At 44.6% G+C, this 24,494-nt stretch overlaps 1 protein-coding gene across 3 annotated transcripts in view; it reads right to left on the reverse strand.

Moving 5' to 3' along the window:
• The window catches only part of LOC139227872 (TBC1 domain family member 22B-like), a 498,740-nt gene that overhangs the window by 143,585 nt on the left and 330,661 nt on the right, over positions 1-24,494 (reverse strand). For all 3 annotated transcript variants that reach the window (XM_070858968.1, XM_070858967.1, XM_070858966.1), the window contains one exon: positions 6,570-6,645. In XM_070858968.1, the coding sequence (XP_070715069.1) occupies positions 6,570-6,645 (76 nt within the window). The remainder of the gene's footprint in view (positions 1-6,569; positions 6,646-24,494) is intronic.

Raw genomic sequence — 24,494 nt, forward strand, 5'->3', positions numbered from 1 at the left:
AGAAGGCGAGTTCTTTTCTGTAAATTGATCCAGGTATAAGAACAGCCATTTTGACCATGTGGTCTCAGAAGGACAAAGACCTGGCTTAAAGCCAAGAAGCTTGTTGTTGCTCTCTGCCAGAAATAAAGAAATTAAAACTACAATCGGAGTTCGTATTTCATTGGAAATTAAGAGATCTAACATCCAACAAGAGGATATCCAGTCTAATCCCACTTACCAGCTCTAGGTCCATAACCCTGCAGGTTACGGCACTTCAAGTGCCCATCCAAGCACCTTTTAAATGTGGTGAGGGTTTCTGCATCCACCACCCTTCCAGGCAATGAGTTCCAGATGCCCACAATCCTCTGCGTGAAGAAGCCTCCCCTCAAATCCCCTCTGAACCTTCCACCAACCACCTTAAAACTATGCCCCCTCGTAATTGACCCCTCCACCAAGGTAAATAGGCCTTTGCTATCCACTATATCCAGGCCCCTCAAAATTTTATACATCTCAATGAGGTCTCCTCTCAGCCTCCTCTGTTCCAATGAGAACAAACTCAGCCTATCCAATCTGTCCTCATAGCTAAGATTCTCCAACCCAGACAGCATCCTAAGTAAATCTCCTCTGCACCCTCTTTAGTGCAATCACATCCTTCCTATAATACGGTGACCAGAACTGCATGCAGTACTCCAGCTGTGGCCGAACCAGAGTATTATACAATTTAAGCATAACCTCCCTGCTCTTGTATTCTTTGCCTCGACCAATAAAGGCAAGCATTCTGTATGCCTTCTTAACCAACTTTTGTCACATATTTTTGAAGTAATAAACTGGAACCTTTCATAAAGTAAAGCAATAGACAGATATCCGTTGTGATGAACGGTCATTGACCTGAAATGTTAATGCTATTTCTCTCTCCACAGATGCTGTCTGACTTGCTGAGTATTTCCAGCATTTTCTGTTTTTATTTAACACTGATATTGACCCTTGTTAAATGCAACCATTTCCAAATGTTTGCTCTTTACGGAAATTCAAAAGTGAAGTTCCTCACACATTAATATGCAGCTTGATAAATAAATGTTATCCTTCATGAATCTATCAATGCTGACTGTTCCTCAAAATAAAGTTATGTTCTGATGTATCGATTTGTACTCATTTTTAAAACTCAAAGACCATTGCTGACAAGAGGAAATATTCATTGTTAAAGGGTCAACTATTAAAGGGATTGAAGTTCACCAATGGACAAAACTGAAGCTAGAAAACAATCAATGTTTACAATCTGTATATTAGATGCAAAAAACACATATACTTAGCAAAAATGTAGCTCAATCATATAAGGATTTTAGTATCATAAGAGTGCATAAAGCAAAAAAAAGCTGTGTCGGGAGCAAAATTATTCAGTGAGCAGCCATTTCATGCATTAGGTATGCACAAATGTTCTTTTTAAATGGTTCAATCCTTAATAAATCAATTAGTGGTGAAAGATTTTTGTGGGGGTGATAGCAAGAACATAGGCCATTACAGCACACGTCATTCAGGGTCAAACAGCCAAGCAGCTGGCAGGTCAGGATGAGATGTAGTGTTGGAGTTCAACAGGGCAGAGAGACCTGCAAGGGTAGAGCTGAATTCTTTAGGATTTTGGCAAGCACTATTACTTGGAGGAGAAGGTAGAGGAGATTAAGGATGACAGAGCGGAGATGCTGAATAGCTCAAGCCTGGTCTGGCAAGAAAAAATACTGTTAAAAAGAAAACAGTTAGTGCCAAAAATAATTTAAAAACCAAAAGTAAAAAAACAAAGGCACAGCATTAAAAAACGAAAGCATAGATTTAATAGATTTGTGGTATCATGTGGCTAGCAGGGACAGCAAGCCTTGCATCTAACAGTTGGAGCAGGCTTGATGGACCAGCTGGTATTTTCCTTCTCCTCCATTTCATATGTTCGTATAACCAATCAGCAATGACACAGGCTTATTAAGATCTCTTCTGTTGTGATTTGTTGCAGTTTTATAGAGAAGTTTAAGTCCATCCCATCATATGAGCATTTATAGTGATCGTCCCACAGGCTCACTAACCAGCACATACCAATGGTCTGAAGTGAAGTGAGAATCAAATGTACTCAGAGGTATATAAAAACAAATCCACACAAAGCATCTTCTGATTTTGAGTTCTTGTCGAGCTTTATGCCCAATGCAACTGAGAGTAGATGACCTGCACCGGCCTCTGTCAATTCACTCTGAATCAGAAAGTCACACGACTACTACTTTGTATGGCTGATGTAGATGTACAGCAACAACCATAATTTCACATTTAGGTAGTTAAGCCAGATAATTGCATCAGGGGTAACAGAGTGTATCGCCATGATGCCTCCTGCGTATTTGTGAATCCAGCATTGAGTCATTACATGTTCCACAGTTACACACTGGAGAGTTTTTAATTCTCCATTTGTGCATCTAGTATCCGTATCTGCCATGGTTTGTGTGGAATGCGGTTTAGGATTGTCCATCAGCTTTGCGGAAGATGGATAGCAGGGATCTTCCACATTGGGTTATTCATGAGGTGTTTATTTGTACTTCTTCTGAACTCCATTTGTTTTTTAATGCATCATCAGGGTTGAAGTTGCATTGTCGAAGGTTAAGCACGTGGGTCCAAAATGGCTCGCGCAATTTCAAGCATGGTGGGGGCTGTTGTTGGGATCTTGGTGGATGGGTAGACGTTCATTTTCCATGATTCACTGGATTTCCAAGACGGTTGAAGCATCGCAGCGAATAGATTGGGTGGGGGGGGGGGGGCAATGTGCAACAGCACGGAAAGCCAAGCTGTTGGGGTTGACTTGAGGGTTCCATTGATGCACCGCATTGCAGTGTTCAATTGGATATCAACAAGTCGAGTGTGGCTACTTCTGGTCCATACTGGCACACAGTAGTTGGCTACAGAATACAACAAGAGCCATTGCTGATGTCCATAGCATTGACGCTGATACTCCCAGCTTGTGCTTGCCATTTTCTGGATCAGGTTGATCCTTGTCTTCATCTTGGCGGCTACCTTCTCAGTTGATTTTGGAAGGTTAGCGGCGGTCCAACTTCACCCAGAGATTGATCGGAGTGGGATCATGTCGCACAGTGTTTCCGCAGAAAGTCACTTTCAGGGTGCGCTTAGCTTTCTTGTTATCACAACGGAATGCAGTGATTGCTGTTTTGTGGGGGTTTGGCTTGAGCATCCATTTCCGGAAATATTCCTCCAAGCATTTTAAATCAATAGAGACAAAGTAAAAATGGTCCAAGAGTGACATACCCTCTAAATTCCAGATCTTCCCTGCATGTGTCCTAACTCTCACCAGGTCTTGCTCACCCATCACCCCTGTGCTTGCTGACCTACATTGGCACCCGGTTAAACAATGCCTCGATTTCAAAATTCTCATCTTTGTTTTCAAATCCTTCCATGCCTTCACCCCTCCCTATCTCTGTAATCTTGTTCAGCCCCGCAACAGCCCCCCCCCGCCCCCCCCAAACGAGATATCTGCGCTCCTCCAATTCTGCCCTCTTGAGCATCCCTGATTATAATCGCTCAACCACTGGTGGCTGTGCCTTACAGAAGAAATAGGAGTAAGCCATTTGGCCCCTCGAGCCTGCTCCGCCATTCAATAAGATCATGGCTGATCTGATCATGGACTCAACTCCATTTCCTCGCCCGCTTCCTATAACCCTTGACTCCCTTATCGTTCAAAAATCTGTCTATCTACACCTTAAATATATTCAATGATCCAGCCTCCTCAGCTATCTGGGGAAGGGACTTCCAAAGATTTAAGACCCTCTGAGAAAAGAAAGTCCTCCTCATTTCCATTTTAAATGGGCGACCCCTTATTCCGAAACTATGCCCCCTAGTTCTAGATTCCCCCACCAGGGAAACATCCTTTCTGCATCGACCTTGTCAAGCCCCCTCAGTACCTTATATGTTTCAATAAGATGACCTCTCAGCGAGCTGTTGTACAGTAACCTTTTATGTGGCACCTTATCGAATCCTTTCTGGAAATCCAAATACATGGCATCTACTGGTCCCCTTTATCCACCCTGCTCATTTCATCCTCAAAGAACTCCTGCAAATTTGTCAAACATGATTTCCTTTTCATAAAACCATGCTGATTCTGCTTGACTGCATCATGATTTTCTAAATGTCCAGTTACTACTTCCTTTATGATGGACTCCAGCATTTTCCCAATGACATGTTAGGCTAACTGGTTTATAGTTTCCTGCTTTCTGTCTCCCTCCTTCCTTAAATAGGGGTGTTACATTTCCAGTCCACTGGGATCTCTCCAGAATCCAGGGAATTTTGGTAGATTACAACCAATGGATCCATCATCTCTGCAACCACCTTTTTTACGACCTTAGGATGCATGCCATCAGGCCCAGGAGACTTGTCTACTTTAGTTCCATTAGTTTGCCTAGTACCTTTTCTCTAGCGATAGTTTTAAATTCCACCCCCCCCTCCCCCGCCACCGCCAATAGCCCCTTGATTATCAATTATTGGGATGCTTTTAGTGTCTTCTACCATGAAGACCGATACAAAATATTTGTTCAAAGTCTCCGCCATTTCGTTTCCCATTATTACTTCTCCAGTCTCATCCTCTAAGGGACCAATGTTTACTTTAGCTTCTTGCTTCCTTTTTATATACCTATAGAAGCTATAAGTGTCTGTTTTTATATTTCTTGCTAGTTTACTCTCATAAGCGATCTTCTCTCTCTTGATCATTTTTTAGTCTTTTGTTGGTTTCTAAAAAATTTCCAATCCTCTGGCCTTCCACTGTTCTTCGCAACACTGTATGCCTTTGTTTTCAATTTGATACCCTCCTTTACTTCCTTAGTTAGCCACGGATGGTTCATCCTTCCCTTAAGAGTCTTTCTTTCTCACTGGAATATATCTTTGCTGAGAGTTATGAAATATCTCCTTAAATGTTTGCCACTGCTTTTCTACAGTCTTACCCTTTAATATATTTTCCCAGTCCACTTTAACCAATTCTGCCTTCATGCCTTTGTAATTACCTTTATGCCTTCAAGTGATTTGTCCCATAATACTCCTGTGAAACACCTTGGAATGTTTTACTATGTTGTACGTTTCAATAAGTATTAATGCCGCAGTAGCTTACACTATAACACAGATCCTGTATGCAATTAAAAGTTCTACTGTAAAACCAAGTCTGGTGTAAAGACATTTTAAGCTGAGGTGTCAGTAAAGCAAATGTTTAATTGTTTCAAATTACTTGCTGAACATTTAATGTTGTTTTGAATGTCTCAGGGGATGCAACCAAAGTTTAAAGGGACTGAAAATAGCAGGATTGACAACTACCGGAGAGAAATAAAAAATAGAATGAAAGGTTCATGTGCAAAATACACTCTAAACGAGTAGAATGTCTGGTAAGTATCAATAAAAATATGAATTATTCTCTTAAGAATTGTTAATTAATCACTTTATGCTACATTTTAGGTTTCACTAGCAAATGTAGAAGTACTTACAAGTAAAAAAAAATATTTGAAATGTTTATACAGCAAGACTGCTTACTGGCAACAACTGAATTTCTGTCATGGAAACTATCTGATCCGACCAGATGCTTTTCGCTTCTTTACATTAAATCAACTAGAACAAGATGACAGACCAATAAACTACACAAAATGAATCAAAATGCCAAATTTGAACAATGGTCCGGAGTTTTACAGGGCTTATGACCGTGTACGCAGCGTACAAGTTCTGGGTTTCCGCATACACTGCTGCGCACGTGTGAAAATCCAGAACTTACGATCTGTCAAGTTTCAGCTTGACAGATGATCCGCATGCGCAGGAAGTGGACATTCACTGACAGAGAGTTGGGCTATTTTCCAAACTACTGCCCATTGAATGCACACGAAACTCTTACGCCTGTTAAATGCAGGCGTAGGGCCGTCTTTTACCTTGTAAGGATTCAAATACATTTTTTAAAATCATTTTAACATTCGAAAACCGTTGAAATTAGTTTAGGCTATTTTTGGCCCCGTTAAAAATGTTTACGTTTATTTATTTTTCTAATTGTTTTAAATGTTTAATGAAATTGTATTTTAATTCATTGTAAACGTGATGTGATTTCTTTTTATTTAGATTGTGTGAAAGTGTGTCATTCCTATTATGCTTTTTAAAAAAATGTCATTCCTATCATGCTTATGAGATTCTGTTTATTAACGGAATCCCCAGAAGCACAATGGGAATCCCCCTTTTTGATTGGTTGGGCTGACCCACATGATTCCAGGGACGCTTGCGAACTGCATGCGCCCCTAGGATAAGTGGGCCTTTACGGAGGCGTACGTTTGCAGGCACAAGGCTGCAAGAATCTGAATCTCCGGAGGCACCAGGTAGGTGCGTACTTTTCTTGCAGATCGGAAGCATGAGCCCGTGGGAAGCCTCCGACCATAATTTCAGGTCCAATACGTCTACTCACCTTAGCCTGAATAAAATGTATTCCTACATGCTAACTTAAAGCCTATGTTAACAATGATAGCTTGGCAGAAGTGTAAACATAGTTACCACCATGGTGACGAATCCTGGCATTGGATAAAATTATCCGGACTCACCATCAATTCTACTGATGAGTTCTTCAAGTGCTTTGACTTTCTTCTGAATCCCTGGCTGTGCAAATGTGTAATTATCCTTTAAGGAAACAAGAAATACAAATTGCTTAAATCATGCTGCAGCATTTAATCATTATTAACTGCTAGCTATTTGCAATAATCAGCTCACTGCTGAAGAGGGGAACAAAATATTTGATTTGCATGTACCTCCACTGTACATAACTCTGTGGACTGCAATTACCATTATGTACCAATTGGTTCACTTCAGGGATGAGAACCTGCCACCACTACCTGGCCTACATGTGACTCCAGTTCACACAAAGTGGTTGATTCTTAATGCTATCTGAAGTCACTGAGCTTCAGCTCATGAAGGCAGTCAACTGCCACCTTCTTAGAGCAATTAAGGATAGGCAATAAATATGGACTTGACAACATCGATTACATCCCAGGAAATAAATAAAATAAAAAAGCTAAGCAGCCCAGTTATCATTCAATTTAAACCATACATGCTCATAGCACTAGGAAAAACCAACAATAAATATTTACAATTTTTTTTTTAAGCACTAGTTATATAAAATCAAATAAAAGTCAGAGTTTGAGGATATAGCTAAATCTTGGAATTCTGCTGGGGCTTGAGCAGAATTTCCATTTTGCAAAGTGTGGGAACAAATCTCCCTAGTTTGATTCATGAGGAAAGAGGATGCTTGAATCCTTTTCCTTCTCACTTTGGGAAACTGAATAAACTTAACTATCTAAATTTATTTTGGTGAGCAAGAGACGTCAGACAGTGTGTGCGACGATGTGAAACAGAGGTAGGGGGTACTAAAATTACAAAGAATTTTACTGAATATTACAAACTTTCACAGTTGAAGCATCCTGGCAGAATACAGTTGAACTAATAAGGATTGCATCCTTAAGGAACTGACAATGTAATAATGGTGGGAGGAAAAGAATGGAGGAGAGAAACCCACAGGGGAGTCTTGAGCATAGACAAGAGAATATATCAAACTTCTGCACAAAGGTTTGTTGCAGGATCATGCACCTGAGTCATTTTTTCGCAGTTTATGAATGACCTTTTCCAGCATGAAAACATCCAGTGCACATTGTACAGGGACTTAAAAGACTGTTAGTTAACTGGTCCACCAGTGTCTAACATACCGAATGTTTGGGAAAAAAAGTACATCCTAAGAAATTAAATAAAATACTTTAAATAAACAAAATGGCTATTATATCTATAATAACTGTCCAATTCAGAATGTAGGGACCTTTTTTTAAAAAGCATTCTTTCAACAAGTAGTTTATTTTGTAAATCAAACCTATTTTACAATACGTCAAAATGTTGTCCTCTTAGACCTTGAGGTATTACTTGTGGCAGCAGCCATTTTTCCAGCTAGCTCTATAACCTTTACTCGAGTAATCCAGGGACTTAATTATCACAATAAATTACAGAAAGCAGTTGTGGAAACCAGCCACAGACAAGTTATGTTGCATACTCGCCATAAACAAAATGTTACCATTATTAATGCAGTAACACTACAGAACAGAAATCTTAGATCTTCCTGCTCAAAATGCTGTAATAAAGATTTTGCAAACTGAAGCAACAATGTTGTCTAAAGCTGCAGCTTCTTATATGAGAAAATATACTGTTTATTCATTCTTACTTCTAATAAGGTGATATTTACCATGGGGAAAGTAAATAGCTGAACATGTTTTTATACTCCACACAAAAGTCTATCACTCACTCCTTTCCTCCTTCTGGAGAATTTATTAAAATACAAATTTTGATTTGCAAATTAATGTACTGATGTGATTTTGCTGGCTTATTTTAAACATTTGTAAAGTCAAAATTAGATCAATTCTCAAAAATAAAAAGGACCCTGCTACTACTCTCCCTGCACTAGCAACTCGAGTCTGGACAATGCAGCGTCTAGAAGTGTAAGTAAACCTTGCAGGTTAAGCCAATGAAGCTGGAGATTACGGATTCAGGAACTGATTATATTAACTGCCCAGAAATTCCTCTGGGGGTCTTCCCATGGCAATTGCCTCCTCGCTGGATATTATTTACGAATTTACCTGGTGGTCAAGGAGGCACCCCAATTTAGGAACATAGAAAATGGGTGCAGGAGTAGGCCATTCGGCCCTTCGAGCCTGCACCACCATTCAATAAGATCATGGCTGATCATCACCTCAGAACCCTACCCTGCTTTCTCTTCATACCCCTTGATCCCGTTAGCCGTAAGGGCCATATCTAACTCCCTCTTGAATATATCCAATGAACTGGCATCAACAACTCTGTGGCAGAGAATTCCACAGGTTAACAACTCTGAGTGAAGAAGCTTCTCCTCATCTCGGTCCTAAATGGCTTACCCCTTATCCTTAGACTGTGTCCCCTGGTTCTGGACTTCCCCAACATTGGGAACATTCTTCCTGCATCTAACCTGTCCCGTCCTGTCAGAATTTTATATGTTTCTATGAGATCCCCTCTCATCCTTCTAAACTCCAGTGAATACAGGCCCAGTCGATCCAGTCTCTCCTCATATGTCAGTCCTGCCATCCCGCGAATCAGTCTGGTGAACCTTCGCTGCATTCCCTCAGATTGAGAGACCAAAACTAACACAATATTCCAGGTGAGGCCTCACCAAGGCCCGATACAACTGCAGTAAGACCTCCCTGCTCCTATACTCAAATCCCCTAGCTATGAAAGCCAACATGCCATTCGCCTTCTTCACCACCTGCTGTACCTGCGTGCCAACTTTCAATGATAGATGTACCATGACTTCCAGGTCTCGTTGCACCTCCCCTTTTCCTAATCTGCCGCCATTCAGATAATATTCTGCCTTCATGTTTTTGCCCCCAAAGTGGATAACCTCACATTTATCCACATTATACTGCATTTGCCCACTCAACTAACCTGTCCAAGTCACCCTGCAGCCTCTTAGCATCCTCCTCACAGCTCACACCGCCACCCAGCTTAGTGTCATCTGCAAACTTGGAGATGTTACTCTCAATTCCTTCATCTAAATCATTGATGTATATTGTAAAGAGCTGGGGTCCCAGCACTGAGCCCTGCGGCACCCCACTAGTCACTGCCTGCCACTCTGAAAAGGACCCATTTATCCCGACTCTCTGCTTCCTGTCTGCCAACCAGTTCTCTATCCATATAAATACATTACCCCCAATACTATGTGCTTTAATTTTACACACTAATCTCTTGTGTGGGACCTTGTCAAAAGCCTTTTGAAAGTCCAAATATACCACATCCACTGGTTCTCCCCTGTCCACTCTACTAGTTACATCCTCAAAAAATTCTAGAAGATTTGTCAAGCATGATTTCCCTTTCATAAATCCATGCTGACTTGGACCGATCCTGTTAGTTCATCTTTAATAATTGATTCCAACATTTTCCCCACTACTGATGTCAGGCTAGCTGGTCTATAATTACCCGTTTCTCTCTCCCTCCTTTCTTAAAAAGTGGTGTTACATTAGCTACCCTCCAGTCCAAAGGAACTGATCCAGAGTCGATTGACTGCTGGAAAATGATCACCAATGCATCCACTATTTCTAGGACCACTTCCTTAAGTACTCTGGGATGCAGACTATCAGGCCCTGGGGATTTATCGGTCTTCAATCCCATCAATTTCCCTAACACATTTCCTGACGAATAAGGATTTCCCTTCAGTTCCTCCTTCTCATTTGACCCTCGGTCCCCGAGTATTTTCGGAAGGTTATTTCCGTTGGGAAGGCCTTTTCCTCCGACGCTGCGAAGCGCTTTCCCATGCATAGGGTCCCGCTTGACAGACCGGAAAAGCCGGTTTTCAGCGCATGCGCATTGCGCGCTGAAAACCGGCTTTTCCGATGTCTTCCCGGGTCCGTAGAAACTTCGTATGGGCCCGGGTCTTCGGAAATTCTATTAACTGTCCGAAAAATTCAGCAAATAACATACAAACTAGAAGGTTAGCTTAACTACTGTTACATGAGAATATATTCATACAGAAATTATGTTTTTGATTTTAAAGTCTAAATCGTTAATATAAATTGTTAACAATAGGGGTCCCGGCACTGATCCTTGTGGAACACCACTACCCACCTTCTGCACTGTGAATAGCCACCCTTTACCCCTACTCTTTGCTTTCTGTCTTGAAGCTAGCTAGCTATCGATTCGGCTACTTGTTCCTTGACTACGTATCCTCTGACCTTATTCATTAGTCTATTAGGTGGTACCTTATCGACGGTCTTTTGAAAATCTAGATAAATTACATCTGATGCATTACCCTTTCCTATTCTCTCTGTTACCTCTTCAAAATTTAAAACCGAGTTGAGAAGGAATTTCTTCTCCCAGAGGGAGAATCTGTGGAATTCTCTGCCCAAGGAAGCAGTTGAGCCTAGCTCATTGAATATATTTAAATCACAGATAGATAGATTTTTAACCAAGAAGGGAATTAAGGGTTATGGGGAGCGGGCGGGTAAATGGAGCTGAGTCCACGGCCAGATCAGCCGTGATCTTGTTGGGTGGCGGAGCGGGCTCGAGGGGCTAGATGGCCAACTCCTGTTCCTAATTCTTATGTTCTTATGTTCTTATTAATGTTGGGGAAGTCCAGAGCCAGGGGTCACAGTCTGGGGATGGGGGGTGGGACATTTGGGACCGGGATGGGGAGAGACTTCTTCACCCGGAGAGTGGTGGGCCTGTGGAGTTCTCTGCCAGGGAGAGTTGTTGAGGCCAGTTCGCTGAATGTATTCAGGAAGGAGTTAGATGTAGTCCTTGCTACTGGGTGGATCAAGGGTTATGGCGAGAAAGCAGAAATGGGGTACTGAAGTTGCATGTTCAGCCATGAACTCATTGAATGGCGGTGCAGGCTCGAAGGGCCAAATGGCCTGCTCCTGCACCTATTTTCTATGTTTCTAAAAACATATTTTTCCTACTACTGATATTAAGCTGACTGGTCTATAGTTCCCTGGACATGTTCTATCTCTGTCGATAAGGTACCACCTAATAGACTAATGAATAAGGTCAGAGAATGCGTAGTCAAGGAACAAGTAATATACTGATGTGGATAGAGAACTGGTTGGCAGACAGGAAGCAGAGAGTCGGGATAAACGGGTCCTTTTCAGAATGGCAGGCAGTGACTAGTGGAGTGCCGCAGGGCTCAGTGCTGGGATCCCAGCTCTTTACAATATCCATCAATGATTTGGATGAAGGAATTGAGTGTAATATCTCCAAGTTTGCAGATGACACTAAACTGGGTGGCGGTGTGAGCTGTGAGGGGGATGCTAAGAGGCTGCAGGGTGACTTGGACAGGTGAGATGAGTGGGCAAATGCAGTATAATGTGGATAAATGTGAGATTATCAACTTTGGGGGCAAAAACAAGGCGGCAGATTATTATCTGAATGGCGGCAGATTAAGAAAAGGGGAGGTGCAACGAGACCTGGGTGTCATGGTTCATCAGTCATTGAAAGTTGGCATACAGGTACAACAGGCGGTGAAGAAGGCAAATGGTATGTTGGCCTTCATAGCTAGGGGATTTGAGTATAGGAGCAGGGAGGTCTTACTGCAGTTGTACAGGGCCTTGGTGAGGCCTCACCTGGAATATTGTGTTCAGTTTTGGTCTCCTAATCTGAGGAAGGACGTTCTTGCTATTGAGGGAGTGCAGCGAAGGTTCACCAGATTGATTCCCGGGATGGCAGGACTGACATATGAGGAGAGACTGGATCAACTGGGCCTTTATACATTGGAGTTTAGAAGGATGAGAGGGGATCTCATAGAAACATATAAGAGTCTGGCGGGACGGGACAGGTTAGATGCGGGTAGAATGTTCCCGATGTTGGGGAAGTCCAGAACTGGGGACACAGTCTTAGGATAAGGGGTAAGCTATTTAGGACTGAGATGAGGAGAAACTTCTTCACTCAGAGAGTTGTTAACCTGTGGAATTCCCTGCCGCAGAGAGTTGTTGATGCCAGTTCATTGGATATATTCAAGAGGGTGTTAGATATGGCCCTTATGGCTAAAGAGATCAAGGGGTACGGAGAGAAAGCAGGAAAGGGGTACTGAGGGAATGATCAGCCATGATCTTATTGAATGGTGGTGCAGGCTCGAAGGGCAGAATGGCCTACTCCTGCACCTATTTTCTATGTTTCTATGTTTCTCCCTTCTTAATTATAGATATTATGTTAGCTATCTGCCAGTCATCTGGCACTACACCTTTTTCTAATGAATTATTAAATATGTTTAGTATTGCCTCTGCTATCTCTGCCCTAGATTCTTTTAAAATGCGCGATGTAATCCATCTGGACCAGGGGCTCTTTCCTCTTTGTGTTTGATTAATTTAACTAACATATTTTGTCTTTTTACTTTAAATGCAGTTATTTTATTACTAATCTCATGATCCAATGTCATGTCCACCTGTTCTATCTCCCTGGTAAATGCTGAAGCAAAGTAATTATTTAATATTTCGGCAATCTATCACTGCCTGTGATATTGGGTCCAAATTTCCCCATGAGTTGCATGTTTTTTTTGGTGTAACTTGATTTTTCTGGTGTATCTTTTTAGTTGGAAATATGGACATTTAATTTGTGCCAGTGTAAGTGAGTTAGTTAGGTTTTTTGTTACGTCAGTTTTTTTTTCAAAAGGAGGCGTTCCCAGTCACTTACACCATTTATGCCAATTTGGCCAGAAAAAAGTTGTACTAAACTAACTTAGGGCAGCCTATGTGTCCACTTTTGTCCGCACAGAAAGACCTTACATTTAAGGAATCGGCGCAAGTAACTACATTTAAAGCACCACCAAACAAAGCACAAAAAGTAATAAGCAATTAATTAACAAATAAAATGGAAGGAACCCTGCACCTAAAGCACCAAGACCGAAGTAATATTCTTCCCTCATACTGTACCTTAGCCACAACTGCAGAAAATCACCAATAACAGTAAAATTTTCCGCACTGGGAACTAGATTGGTGCTGGTAAAACTCATTTCACATAGAGTTCCTGACACCTGGCACAGAGGGAAAATTTTCATGCTGTCATTTGGATTCTGACTCGGTCCCAGAGGTGAAAGGACAATGGGCCAATCCACTGGATCACCCAGTCCCATGGTTTATTTTACTCCCACGGATTTGGAATTCTCCATTTTGATGCTTGCACCATATAAAGAGAAAGAGGAAGTTATCAGGGTTTTTGTCACAATATTCTTATAGGTGTGGTATCTGTGGACTCATCGCCCGATGTCAAACTCTTGTAGAAATAACAAACGGGAAAATAACAGAAGTCTTTTGATGCTCATCCAAGAAGAGAGCCCATTCGGCCAGGGCTAGGGACGGCATGCTTCGGCCCCTCCCACACAGCCTGCAGCACGCGTTTGCTGAAACGACCTGCCATGAGCTACTGCACATGCGCACAGACTCTAGTGCACATGTGCAAAGGTCCCGGCACTGTTTTCAGCGCCGGGACCTAGCTCCGCCTCCCTCTCTTAATTGTACACCACGCCAGCTCCTCAGATGGCCCGAGAATCGGCCATGATCGCAGAGAGTTTTTTCGGTGCTGCTTTTGAGGTAAAAGCAGCGGAGGGCTCGGAGATGCGCAGAAAAAACCGGAGGGCCAAGTTTGGGCCCAATATCCTGTCCATCCCTTAGTGGCCCCTATTCCGACCCCGACCTTCCTTTTTTTATATGTGTGCCTGTAAAATATTTTCCTATTTTGTTTTATATTCCTTGATAATTTAATTTCATAGTTTCTCTTTGTACTCTGAATTGTTTTTTTGACTTCTCTTCTAGGGCTAAACTTTCACCTTCATTTTTGGCGGTTTTCTCGGCGATACAGTTGTTTTTGGAGAGAAACCACCCGGCGAACGTTTCCCCCTTACTTTTTGAATGGTACCATCCAAATCTCAAAACGCCCGCTGGGAGCAAACCGCCAATGTGCAGCACCGAGAAAATCGCCAGGGCGTAAGTTTGGCCTCAACAGAAGCCCGCCCATCTCGCCAAGGGAAGCGCCCTGTGAAAGCTGCTTAAACAGGGCGGTAGGCAAGTTAAAGGTTCTTTACTTTTTTTTAATTGTAAAACGGCTATTAGCTTTAAAACTGTCTTGGGAATGTTTTTTTTTTATAAACTTTTTATTTATTTTTTTTTAGGTGAAATTTTTTTTTAAAGTTTCCTCCCTCCCGAGGCCTAACCGCAGCCTCGAAGTAAATTTTTAAAAAAATGTTAAGAACCGCCTGTTTCACTTAGTTTCACCTTTAACCACCGAGAATACTGATGCAAGATCCATTTTCTCGCCAGGCGATTATTTTTAACTTAATTATGGACATTTTCGCCAGCGTTACTTGCAAAACGTTCGCGGTTTTTCGGGGCGGATAATCGGGTGTTGAGGAACTCTCGGGAAAGTCTAACCCCTAATCATTTTGTATTTTCCCTTATCATGCTCTTCCCTGCTGTCCATGTACTTAATGTATGTCCTTTCCCTATCCTCAATTTTTCCCTCAAGGATTTATTCATCCACGGTGTCTCATTATGGTTTAGCTTGTTCTTGTCATGATCTAACTGAATGGTGGAACAAGGTCAAGGCACTCGATAGCCTACACTTATTCCTATGATTCCAGACATATTTTTGGTTTCTGTGTTTTGAACTACTCTCATAAGTAAGTCCTCATCCCTTCATCCAGTTGGGTTGAATAGCATGTCCGCAGATAATAAACAGAAAATCTTTGAAATTGCTCGAGTTACTGGATCTATCCTAGGTTCCACAAAATTCTTGTTTTGGAGGAATGGCTGAACGCTAGCTTTACCTGCATATCAAATTCACTGAATAGTAAATCAATATGTATGCAAAGAGATAGGAAGTAGATCTCTGATGCTATGGATTGAGTTACCAGGAAAGAATGGAAAACTGGGGCTCCAAAGTCTTGAAAGGTGACTGATGGAGATGTTATAGAAGTTTGTAAGATTTTAAATGGCATAGATTAGGTCACAAGTGCATTGTAAGCCAAAACAGCAGAACAAGGGGGCACAGGCGAAGACTGACAAAGCACCCTTTAAGCCACATGTTCAGAACAACATGCGTGATTATAGGAATATCAAGACCAAATATGACCATTTCTGTTCCTCTGGCCAGTCCTAGAATTCAAAAACAGAGTACAGTTCACTACCGAGATCCCTCAATTGATTTTCTGACCTGTCTTACTCCCTCTTATCACTGATGTATTCAGCCTCAATTGCCTCTCCAGGAGTCCATTCTAAACATTCATCACCCTCTGAGTGAAGTAGCTATATTGGATCTGTCCATTCATTTTTCTTCTGAGCTTCATCCCCTGCCATCAGGGCCATGTTGAACAATTCCTCACGGCTCAACTTGTCAATACCTTTAAAGATCTTGTATATCTCAAGAAAATCTCCTCTCATGTAAATAAACTGAACTTCTGTAGTCTCTCTTTGCAGCTTGGGTGCCTGATACTAGCTATCAGACAGGTAACCCCTTGCCATGATGTCCTTCCTATAAATACGGTGACCAAAACTGTTCACAGATGCAGATGACATCCTTATGCAACATGCGGATGATTTCAACAATACTCCCAAATCCTTTTTTTGTGCTGTATACTATTGATTAACATAGCTTAGTTAATTCTCATTCCCCAGTCTCAGCACTATATGCATATTTCAACATTGAATTTTATTTGCCATTTGCCCAATTTATATCATCATAGGCAATCCCTCAGTGTTGAGGATGACTTGCTTCCACACTAAAAATGAGTTCTAAGGTGACTGAAGAGTCCAATGCGGGACCTACAGTCTCTGTCACAGGTGGGACAGATGGTGGTAGAAGGAACGGGTGGGTGCGGGGCCTGGGTTGCTGCGTGCTCCTTCTGCTGTCTACGCTTGACTTCAATTTGCCCGCGACAAAGAGACTCGAGGTGTTCAGCGCCTTCCCGGATGCTTTTCTTCCACTTTGGGCGGTCTAGGGCCAGGGATTCCCAGGAGTCTGTGGGGATTACATTTTTTCAAGGATGCTTTGAGGATGACCTTGAAGTGCTTCCTCTGCCCACCTGTGGCTCGCCTGCTGTGTTGGAGCTCCGAGTACAGCGCTTGTTTTTGGGAGTCTCGTGTCAGGCATACGGATGACGTGGCCTGTCCAGCAGAGCTGATCGAGCGTGGTCAGTGCTTCGATACTGGGGATGTTGGCCTGAGCAAGAACACCGACGTTGGTGCGCCTTTCCTGCCAGTGGATTTGCAGGATCTTGCGGAGGCAGCGTTGGTGGTACTTCTCCAGTTTTTGAAGTGCCTGCTGTACATAGTTCATGTCTCTGTAGGAGAGCGGGTATCACCACTGCTCTGTAGACCATGAGCTTAGTGCCGGGTTTGAGGTCCTGGTCTTCAAATACTCTCTTCCTCAGGTGACCAAAGGCTACGCTGGCACACTGAAGGCGGTGTTGGACCTCGCCATCGATGTCTGCCCTTGTTGACAGAAGGCTCCCAAGGTATGGAAAATGTTGTCCAAGGACTCGTCGCGGATTTTGATAACCGGGGGGCAGTGCCGTGGGGCGGAGGCAGTTTGGTAGAGGACCTTTGTCTTACGGATGTTTAGTGTAAGGCCCATGCTCTCGTACACCTCAGTGAAGGTGTTAACGATGGCTTGGAGTTCGGCCTCTGAGTATGCACAGACGCAAGCGTCTGTGTACTGTCATTCGATGACGGAGGATGGGACGACCTTGGACCTGGCGGAGGTTGAACAGATTCCTGGTGGTCCTGTAATTTAGCTCCACTCCAGTGGGGAGCTTGCCGAGAGTGAGATGGAGCATTGCAGCAAGGAAGATCGGGAAGTTTCGCTGCGATGACACAGCCTTGCTTGACCCTGGTCCGAACGAGGAATGGGCCTGTGATGGATCCGTTGGTCAGGATCACGGCTTGCAGGTCATCGTGGAGCAGGCAAAGGATGGTGACAAAATTTTGAGGGCAGCCGAATCTGAGGAGGACGCTCCATAACCCCTCACGGTTGATAGTGTCGAAGGCTTTTGTGAGGTCAAAGGCGGCCAAGGGTTGGTGCTGTTCCCTGCATTTCTCTTGTATCTGCCATGCGGTGAAGATCATATCCATTGTACCCCTTAGTGGGCAGAATCCACATTGCGACTCTGGGAGGAGCTCTTCAGCCACGGGGAGAAGGCGATTGAGGAGGATTCTTGCGATTCTTTCCTGGTGGACGACAGCAGGGAGATTCCTCTGTAGTTACTGCAGTCGGACTTGCCACCTTTCTTGAAGATGGTCACGATTACAGCATCTCTGAGATCTTCTAGCAGGATCTGCTCCTTCTAGATAAGAGCGATGAGGTCATGGATTTGCACCAGCAGTCCTACTCCACCATGTTTTAGTGCTTCGGCAGGGATTCCATCTGCTCCTGAGGCCTTGTTGTTCTTCAGTTATCGGGTGGCCTTTTCAACCTCGTGCCAGGCTGGAGTTGTGCTGAGATGGTGGCGGGTGGCATGCTGTGGGATGGAGTCGAGGACACTCACGTCAAAGACAGAGTCTAGGTTAAGGAGATCCTCGAAGTGCTCTTTCCACTGACTGCTTCTCTGTCCTTGATGAGCACCTCTCCGTTCTTGGCCAGCAGTAGGGTAGGGCCTTAGGTCGTCGGTTGTCTTGACTGCGCTGAAGAATCTTCGCACGTCGTAGTTGTCGGCTAGCTGCTGGATTTCTTGAGCTTTCTCCACCCACCATCTTTTCTTTAGGTCGCAAGTTTTCTGTTGGACCTCGGCCTTCAGATGTCTGGAGAGCTGCTTTCTTATCCTTGAGTTGTGTTGCTGCTTCCAGTCCAAGAATGCCTTGCGGTTGCGGCATATTAGCTCCTGGATCTCCTCGTCATTATCGTCGAGCCAGTCTTGGTGTTTCCTGGTCGAGTGACCGAGCGTCTCTTCGCAGGTGCTAATTATGGAAGCCTTGAGGGTAGACCAGGCACTGTGGACAATCTACGTCTCTGGGTCACTGGGAGTCGTCAGGTTGGTAGTGAGCCGCTGGCTGAATAGGGCTTTCTTAGTGGGATCTTTGAGTGCTCCGGCGTTGATTTTCGTGCGGCATTGTTTCTGTTGCCATCGTTGTTTTGGAGCAATGTTGGTGGTGATGATAGAGTGAATTAGGCGGCGGTCTGTCCAGCAGTCGTAAGCTCCTGTCATGGTGCGTGTGATGCGCATGTCTTTGCTGTCCCTCGCTCGGACGATGACGTAGTCTAGCAGATGCCAGTGCCTGGAGCGAGGGTGCTGCCATGAGGCTTTATATTTGTCCTTCTGACGGAACAGGGTATTGGTTATGACGAAGCCGTGTTCTAAGCATTTCGTCAGGAGGAGGATGCCATTGGAGTTGGTTTTCCCTACCCCCTCACACCTCCCCAGAGGTCAGTGTCCTTTCCAACTCCGGCGTTGAAATCGCCAAGGAGGATCAGCTTGTTGCCCGTTGGGACTCGGGACAGGGATTGTTCAAGGCTGAAGTAGAATTCCTCTTTGGTCTCATCTGTAGCTTCCAGTGTTGGGGCGTATGCGTTGAAGACTGTGACGCACTGGTTCCAGGTTAGGGTGAGCCGAAGAGTTATGAAGCGTGCATTTATCCCACAAGGGGAGTCTCAGACGGCCCACTAGCTTGTTTTTTTACGGCGAAGCTTACCCCATGGAGGAAGCGTTTTATTTCTGGTTTGCCTTTCCAGAAGAAGGTGCAGCCACCACCTTGTCCTTTGAGCTGGCCTTCCTCTGCCGCCGGTTCTCGTTTAGGGCGTTGATGTCTATATCGAAGCGCTCGAGTTCCCGGGCAACGATAGCGGTGTGGCGTTCCGGTCTGTTGCTGTTGGGGTTGTCCATGAGGGTCTTGACATTCTTTTAACGTGGGGTGGCCGTACTACACCGGCTTGACAGAGCAAGGTCTTGATCCAGTGGCAAAGGGATCCAAGACGACTGGAAAGCAGGCTCTGCTGTATGGGCCTAGTTCATACACACACATATACTCCTACTGTCCTCCTCCTTCCTTTCCACAGGAACTCTCGTTGAGATTCACAGTGTAGTCCTCACGGCACCTCACTGTTGGCCCGTACTGTTCCTTTTCTGACCACTCCTTGGCCTTGATCTCACTGCTCCTGGGCTTCCGATCTCCGCTCTGGGCCCCGACCTCCGCTCCGATTTCGATCGCAGTATACTTGATCAGCTTGTTCTCGTTAGCAACTCTCCTCCATATTGGTGTTATCAGCAGTTTCTGACTACCTCCCATTAAAAAAAAAAATATATATATATAATGTGATGAACAATGGCTCCGGCATTGCTCCTCGGGCACCCAAATAATCACTTCCTTTCACTCCGAAGCAAATCCATATGTGACCATTCTCAACCTCCTACGATGTAACTAGTTGTCAGTTCACTTCAATAACTCACTATCTATTCTGTGCTTTTCTATGATGTGGTACTTTATCAAAAGTCATCCGCCTTGACGATGGAATATTGCTGTTAAAAACCCCCTATAACATTGGGCTGGATTTTCGGCTATTTGCAATTTCACCCATTTCTGGGCGCAAATTGCAGCGTAATCAAAATTTTAGCGCCGGGTTAGCACGCCAGAGCGTGCAACTTTTGCCAAATGAAAGTTCACAACGGTGTGTTAGTGCTAACTCTGGCGTTGCACCACAGAATGTGTGGGCCAAAGCGGCAAGTTCAAGCATTAAAAAAAATTGTCGTTCTGCGCATGCGCAATTTTTTTTCTTCTTCCCGTGCTTCTGGTCTGTTGTCCAATTGCAAATGCTAACGCATGTGCAATACACACGGGGCTGAATCAACCATTTTATAGTTCGATTTTGATCATGGAGGAGGAGGAAGCAAGATAGCAAGCCAGGCGATTTTCTCAAGAGGCTGATGAAGCTCTTGTGGGGGCTGTGGAGAGGAGATGGCAAGAATTACACCGGATCTAGACTCCGCCAGCCATTTTTAATAGGATATGGAGGGGAAATCGCTGAGGAGGTCTCTGCCTCAGACACAGAGGCTAGGAGTGAGAAGCAGTGCAGAAAAAGGTTTAATGTTCTTTGTCAGGTCGTTAGAGTACAATTTTTATTCATCCTTTATTACTTAAATTATACATCTGACTATTTGTTCTCATGCTGTTGTTGTCTCAGCACTCTGTGAGTTGTCTCCTAAAATGCATGACACAAAGGTAGGATTAGTTTGGCACCCTATTTGCCATGAATAATCTTCACACATTATTAAGATTGCTTTCTGAGATCTCATAAGATTGCTCCCCACTTCGATGTCCTCCTGATGAACCACATGCTAACTTCCCAAGGCCATTAAACAGAGAACTGTATTGCATTAAGACAGTATGGTAAAAGTACTTTGGTGGCTATCTGCGTGTGTCACAAGAGCAGATGGACCCTCTGGTAATCACTCCCATTTTCATCTTTACAGGAAAAGAAGTCCCATAACCACCATGAACTGCTAGCGGACCGCCTCAGACCCTGCCACTTACCGACCTCGAGGAGTGGCAGGCCTCATCGGCATCTCGGGTCAGGCAACTGCCACTGGGGGTGCTGACCCCCACTTGTATGCTGAGGGTAAGTCTCTGGACTAGGGTTGGGGCAATATGATGCAGTGTCTCTAGACTAGATATAATGGAGTAACAGCAGTCCTTCAAATGAGCCTGTGCTATGTGACCTTCCTCATGTCACCCTGCCCCCTCCCCTGCTGCTAACCACTCATCTGTTGCTTTCTACTTCCAGGTGACCAATCACCGGCGCCGCATCCCTCGGATCAACCCTCCATTTCAGGCCATGTGGAGGAGGAGGAGGAAGAGGAGATTACAGATCAGCTGACTCCAGGGAGGGGCAGATGCACTCGACACCTCTTTATCTACCAACAAACACCTCATCCGAGGATAATGTAACTTTCCCGGGCTCGGAGTCCTCAGAGACTCCTGGGACTCGTGGCATGCAGCAACGCAGTTCTGGGGTCGAATCCTGTGTGCCATCTCTCCGGAGGGTGTGTCAACAAAGTCAGTCTGCTGACAGACAGGCAGAGGCGGAACTGGACATGGTGGGACTGTCCAGGGAGAGCATCCAGCTCACCAGTCAGCTCCTTGATGTCCTGAATAGGGATCCCGCAACCATAGAGAATCTCACTACGACCAGCACCGATGTAGGGTCGCAGATTGTCGGTGCGAGCCGCGAAACCTGCAAGGCCATCACTGCCCACATGAGGCTGGTGGCCTCCAGCAGTGACACTGGAGTCCCAGAGAGTGTGGCGAGAAGCCTTTCCGAGTATGGCGCATCACAGGCACAAGCTCTGCCTCCGCTTGGGCAGGTGATGCAATCCATGAATCCGTCCCCCATACTCTCTGCGTTCCACAGTGTAACACCCAGACCCACACCAGCTGTGACTGGCAACGCCGATCAAGAGGCTCGTCATTCAGAAACCAGGCCTTCCACATCACCAGTCAGAAGCCAGGCCTTCCACATCACCAGTCAGAAGCCGGGTCTTCCATGTCACAAGCTCGTCCAGTGTCTCCCCAAGCGGCGTCTCCATTGTCTCTCCCCCCAACACAGCAGCGCTCTGACAACATTACTGCACGCTATTGCGGTGCCACTTTGGGTATAAGGAGGAGGCAAGAAAGGGGGGCGGGGGGGGGGGGTGAAGCCAGTGGTCAAAGACAGTGGTGCAGGGATGTTGGTTATAATGTTGTTTAATTAAACTGCTGGATTTATGTTATTTTATTAAGCGCCTTGGGATATTTTACTACGTTAAAGGTGCTGTACAAATAAAAGTTATTAATAAAGTTTCAACATTTGCAAATTATGTGATTAAAGTTATAAAAGTTTACAATGTTTGATAAATGTCTTTGTTCACTCTAACCATTCCTGTGTCATGTCTCATTTGCAGAATAAGAGGGGGAATAATCAACATGGTGAGATAGAATAGCAAGGCAATGGTCAAATGTGCCGTTCACTCTTCAAGCAAAGCGGTTAATTATGAGCTGCTGACGTAATGCTTTTGCAGCGGCAAAATTTCCACAATGCCTCTCCTGTGGTTGTGGTGGGGGTGGTGGTGGCAGTGGTTCCTCTTCCTCCTCCTCCCCTCTCCCTCCTGAGGTGGTTCTGCAACCCCCATTGGCAAATCCTGTCCCCTCATGCTAGCTAAGTTATGTAGCATGCAGCAAACACCAGTGAACTCAGAGACCTGCTGAGGGGAGTATTGCAGACAGCCTCCAGAGTGGTCCAGGCATCGGAAGCACTGCTTGAGCACTCCAATTGTCTGTTCGACGATGTTGCATGTGGCTACATGGCTCTCATTATAACGATGCTCGGCTTCTATCTGAGGGTTCCAGAGGGGGGTCATGAGCCAAGGTGGCGAGGCCGTAACCTTTGTCCCCCAGCATCTAGCTCTGGCCTTGTGGCTGACGCTGGAACATGCCTGGGACAGTGTTCTCACGCAAGATGAAAGCATCATGGATTCCCCCTGGATATTGGGCATTGACTGCCATGATGCGCTGAGTATGGTCGCAGACGATCTGTACGTTCACGGAGTGGAATCCCTTTCGATTTCGGTAAACCTCTGGTTTGAGTAAAGGTGCTCGCAGGGCGATGTGCGTACAGTCAAGGGCACCCTGAACCTTGGGGAAACCAGAAAATCATCCAAAACCTATAGCCCTCTTATTTTGGGTCTCCTTGGTCATTGGAAAGTTTATTGAAGTCCATCCTGCGTGCGTACAGTGCAGTTATCATCATCATAGGCAGTCCCTCAGAGTCAAGGATGACTTGCCTCCACGCTAAAAGTGAGTTCTCAGGTGACTGAGGAATCCGATGCGGGACCTACAATCTTCGTCACAGGTGGGGCAGACAGTGGTTAAAGGTGGGGAGCCCGAGTTAAAGCACGCTCCTTTCGCTGTCAACGCTTGGTTTCTGCTTGTTCTCGGCGATGGGACTTGAGGTGCTCAGCGCCCTCCCGGGTGCTCTTCCCCACTTGGGGAGGGGTTAAACTAATATAGAAGGGGGATGGGAACCTATGAGGGAAATAGAATGGGGGCAAAAGCAAAAGATAGAAAGAAGAAAAGTAAAAGTGGAGGGCAGAGAAACCTAAGGCAAAAAGCATAAAGAGCCACATTACAGCAAAATTCTAAAGGAGCAAAGTGTGTTAAAAAGACAAACCTGAAGGCTCTGTGCCTCAATGCGAGGAGTATTCGTAATAAGGTGGACCAAGTAACTGCGCAGGCAACAATTAACGAATGTAACATAATTGGCATCACGGAGACATGGTTCCAGGGTGACCAAGGCTGGGAACTCAACATCCAGGGGTATTCAACATTCAGAAAGAATAGACAGAAAGGAAAAGGAGGTGGGGTAGCTTTGCTGGTTAAAGAGGAAATTAACGCAATAGTAAGGAAAGACATTAGCTTGGATGATGTGGAATCTGTATGGGTGGAACTGCGGAATACCAAAGGGCAGAAAACGCTAGTGGGAGTTGTGTACAGACCACCAAACAGTAGTAGAGGTTGGGGACAGCATCAAACAAGAAATTAGGGATGCACGCAATAAAGGTACAGCAGTTATCATGGGCGACTTTAATTTACATGTAGATTGGGCTAACTAAACTGGTAGCAATACGATGGAGGAGGATTTCCTGGAGTGTATTCGGGATGGTTTTCTAGACCAATATGTCGAGGAACCAACTAGAGGGTTGGCCATCCTAGACTGGGTGATGTGTAATGAGAAAGGTCTAATTAGCAATCTTGTGCGAGTCCCCTTGGGGAAGAGTGACCATAATATGGTAGAATTCTTTATTAAGATGGAGTGAGACACAGTTAATTCAGAGACTAGGGTCCTGAACTTAAGGAAAGGTAACTACGATGGTATGAGACGGGAATTGGCTAGAATAGACTGGCGAGTGATACTTAAAGGGATGATGGTGGATAGGCATTGGCAAACATTTTTAGATCACA

Source organism: Pristiophorus japonicus, chromosome 17 (genome assembly GCF_044704955.1).
Source record: "Pristiophorus japonicus isolate sPriJap1 chromosome 17, sPriJap1.hap1, whole genome shotgun sequence".
In the NCBI taxonomy this organism is placed as follows: domain Eukaryota; kingdom Metazoa; phylum Chordata; class Chondrichthyes; family Pristiophoridae; genus Pristiophorus; species Pristiophorus japonicus.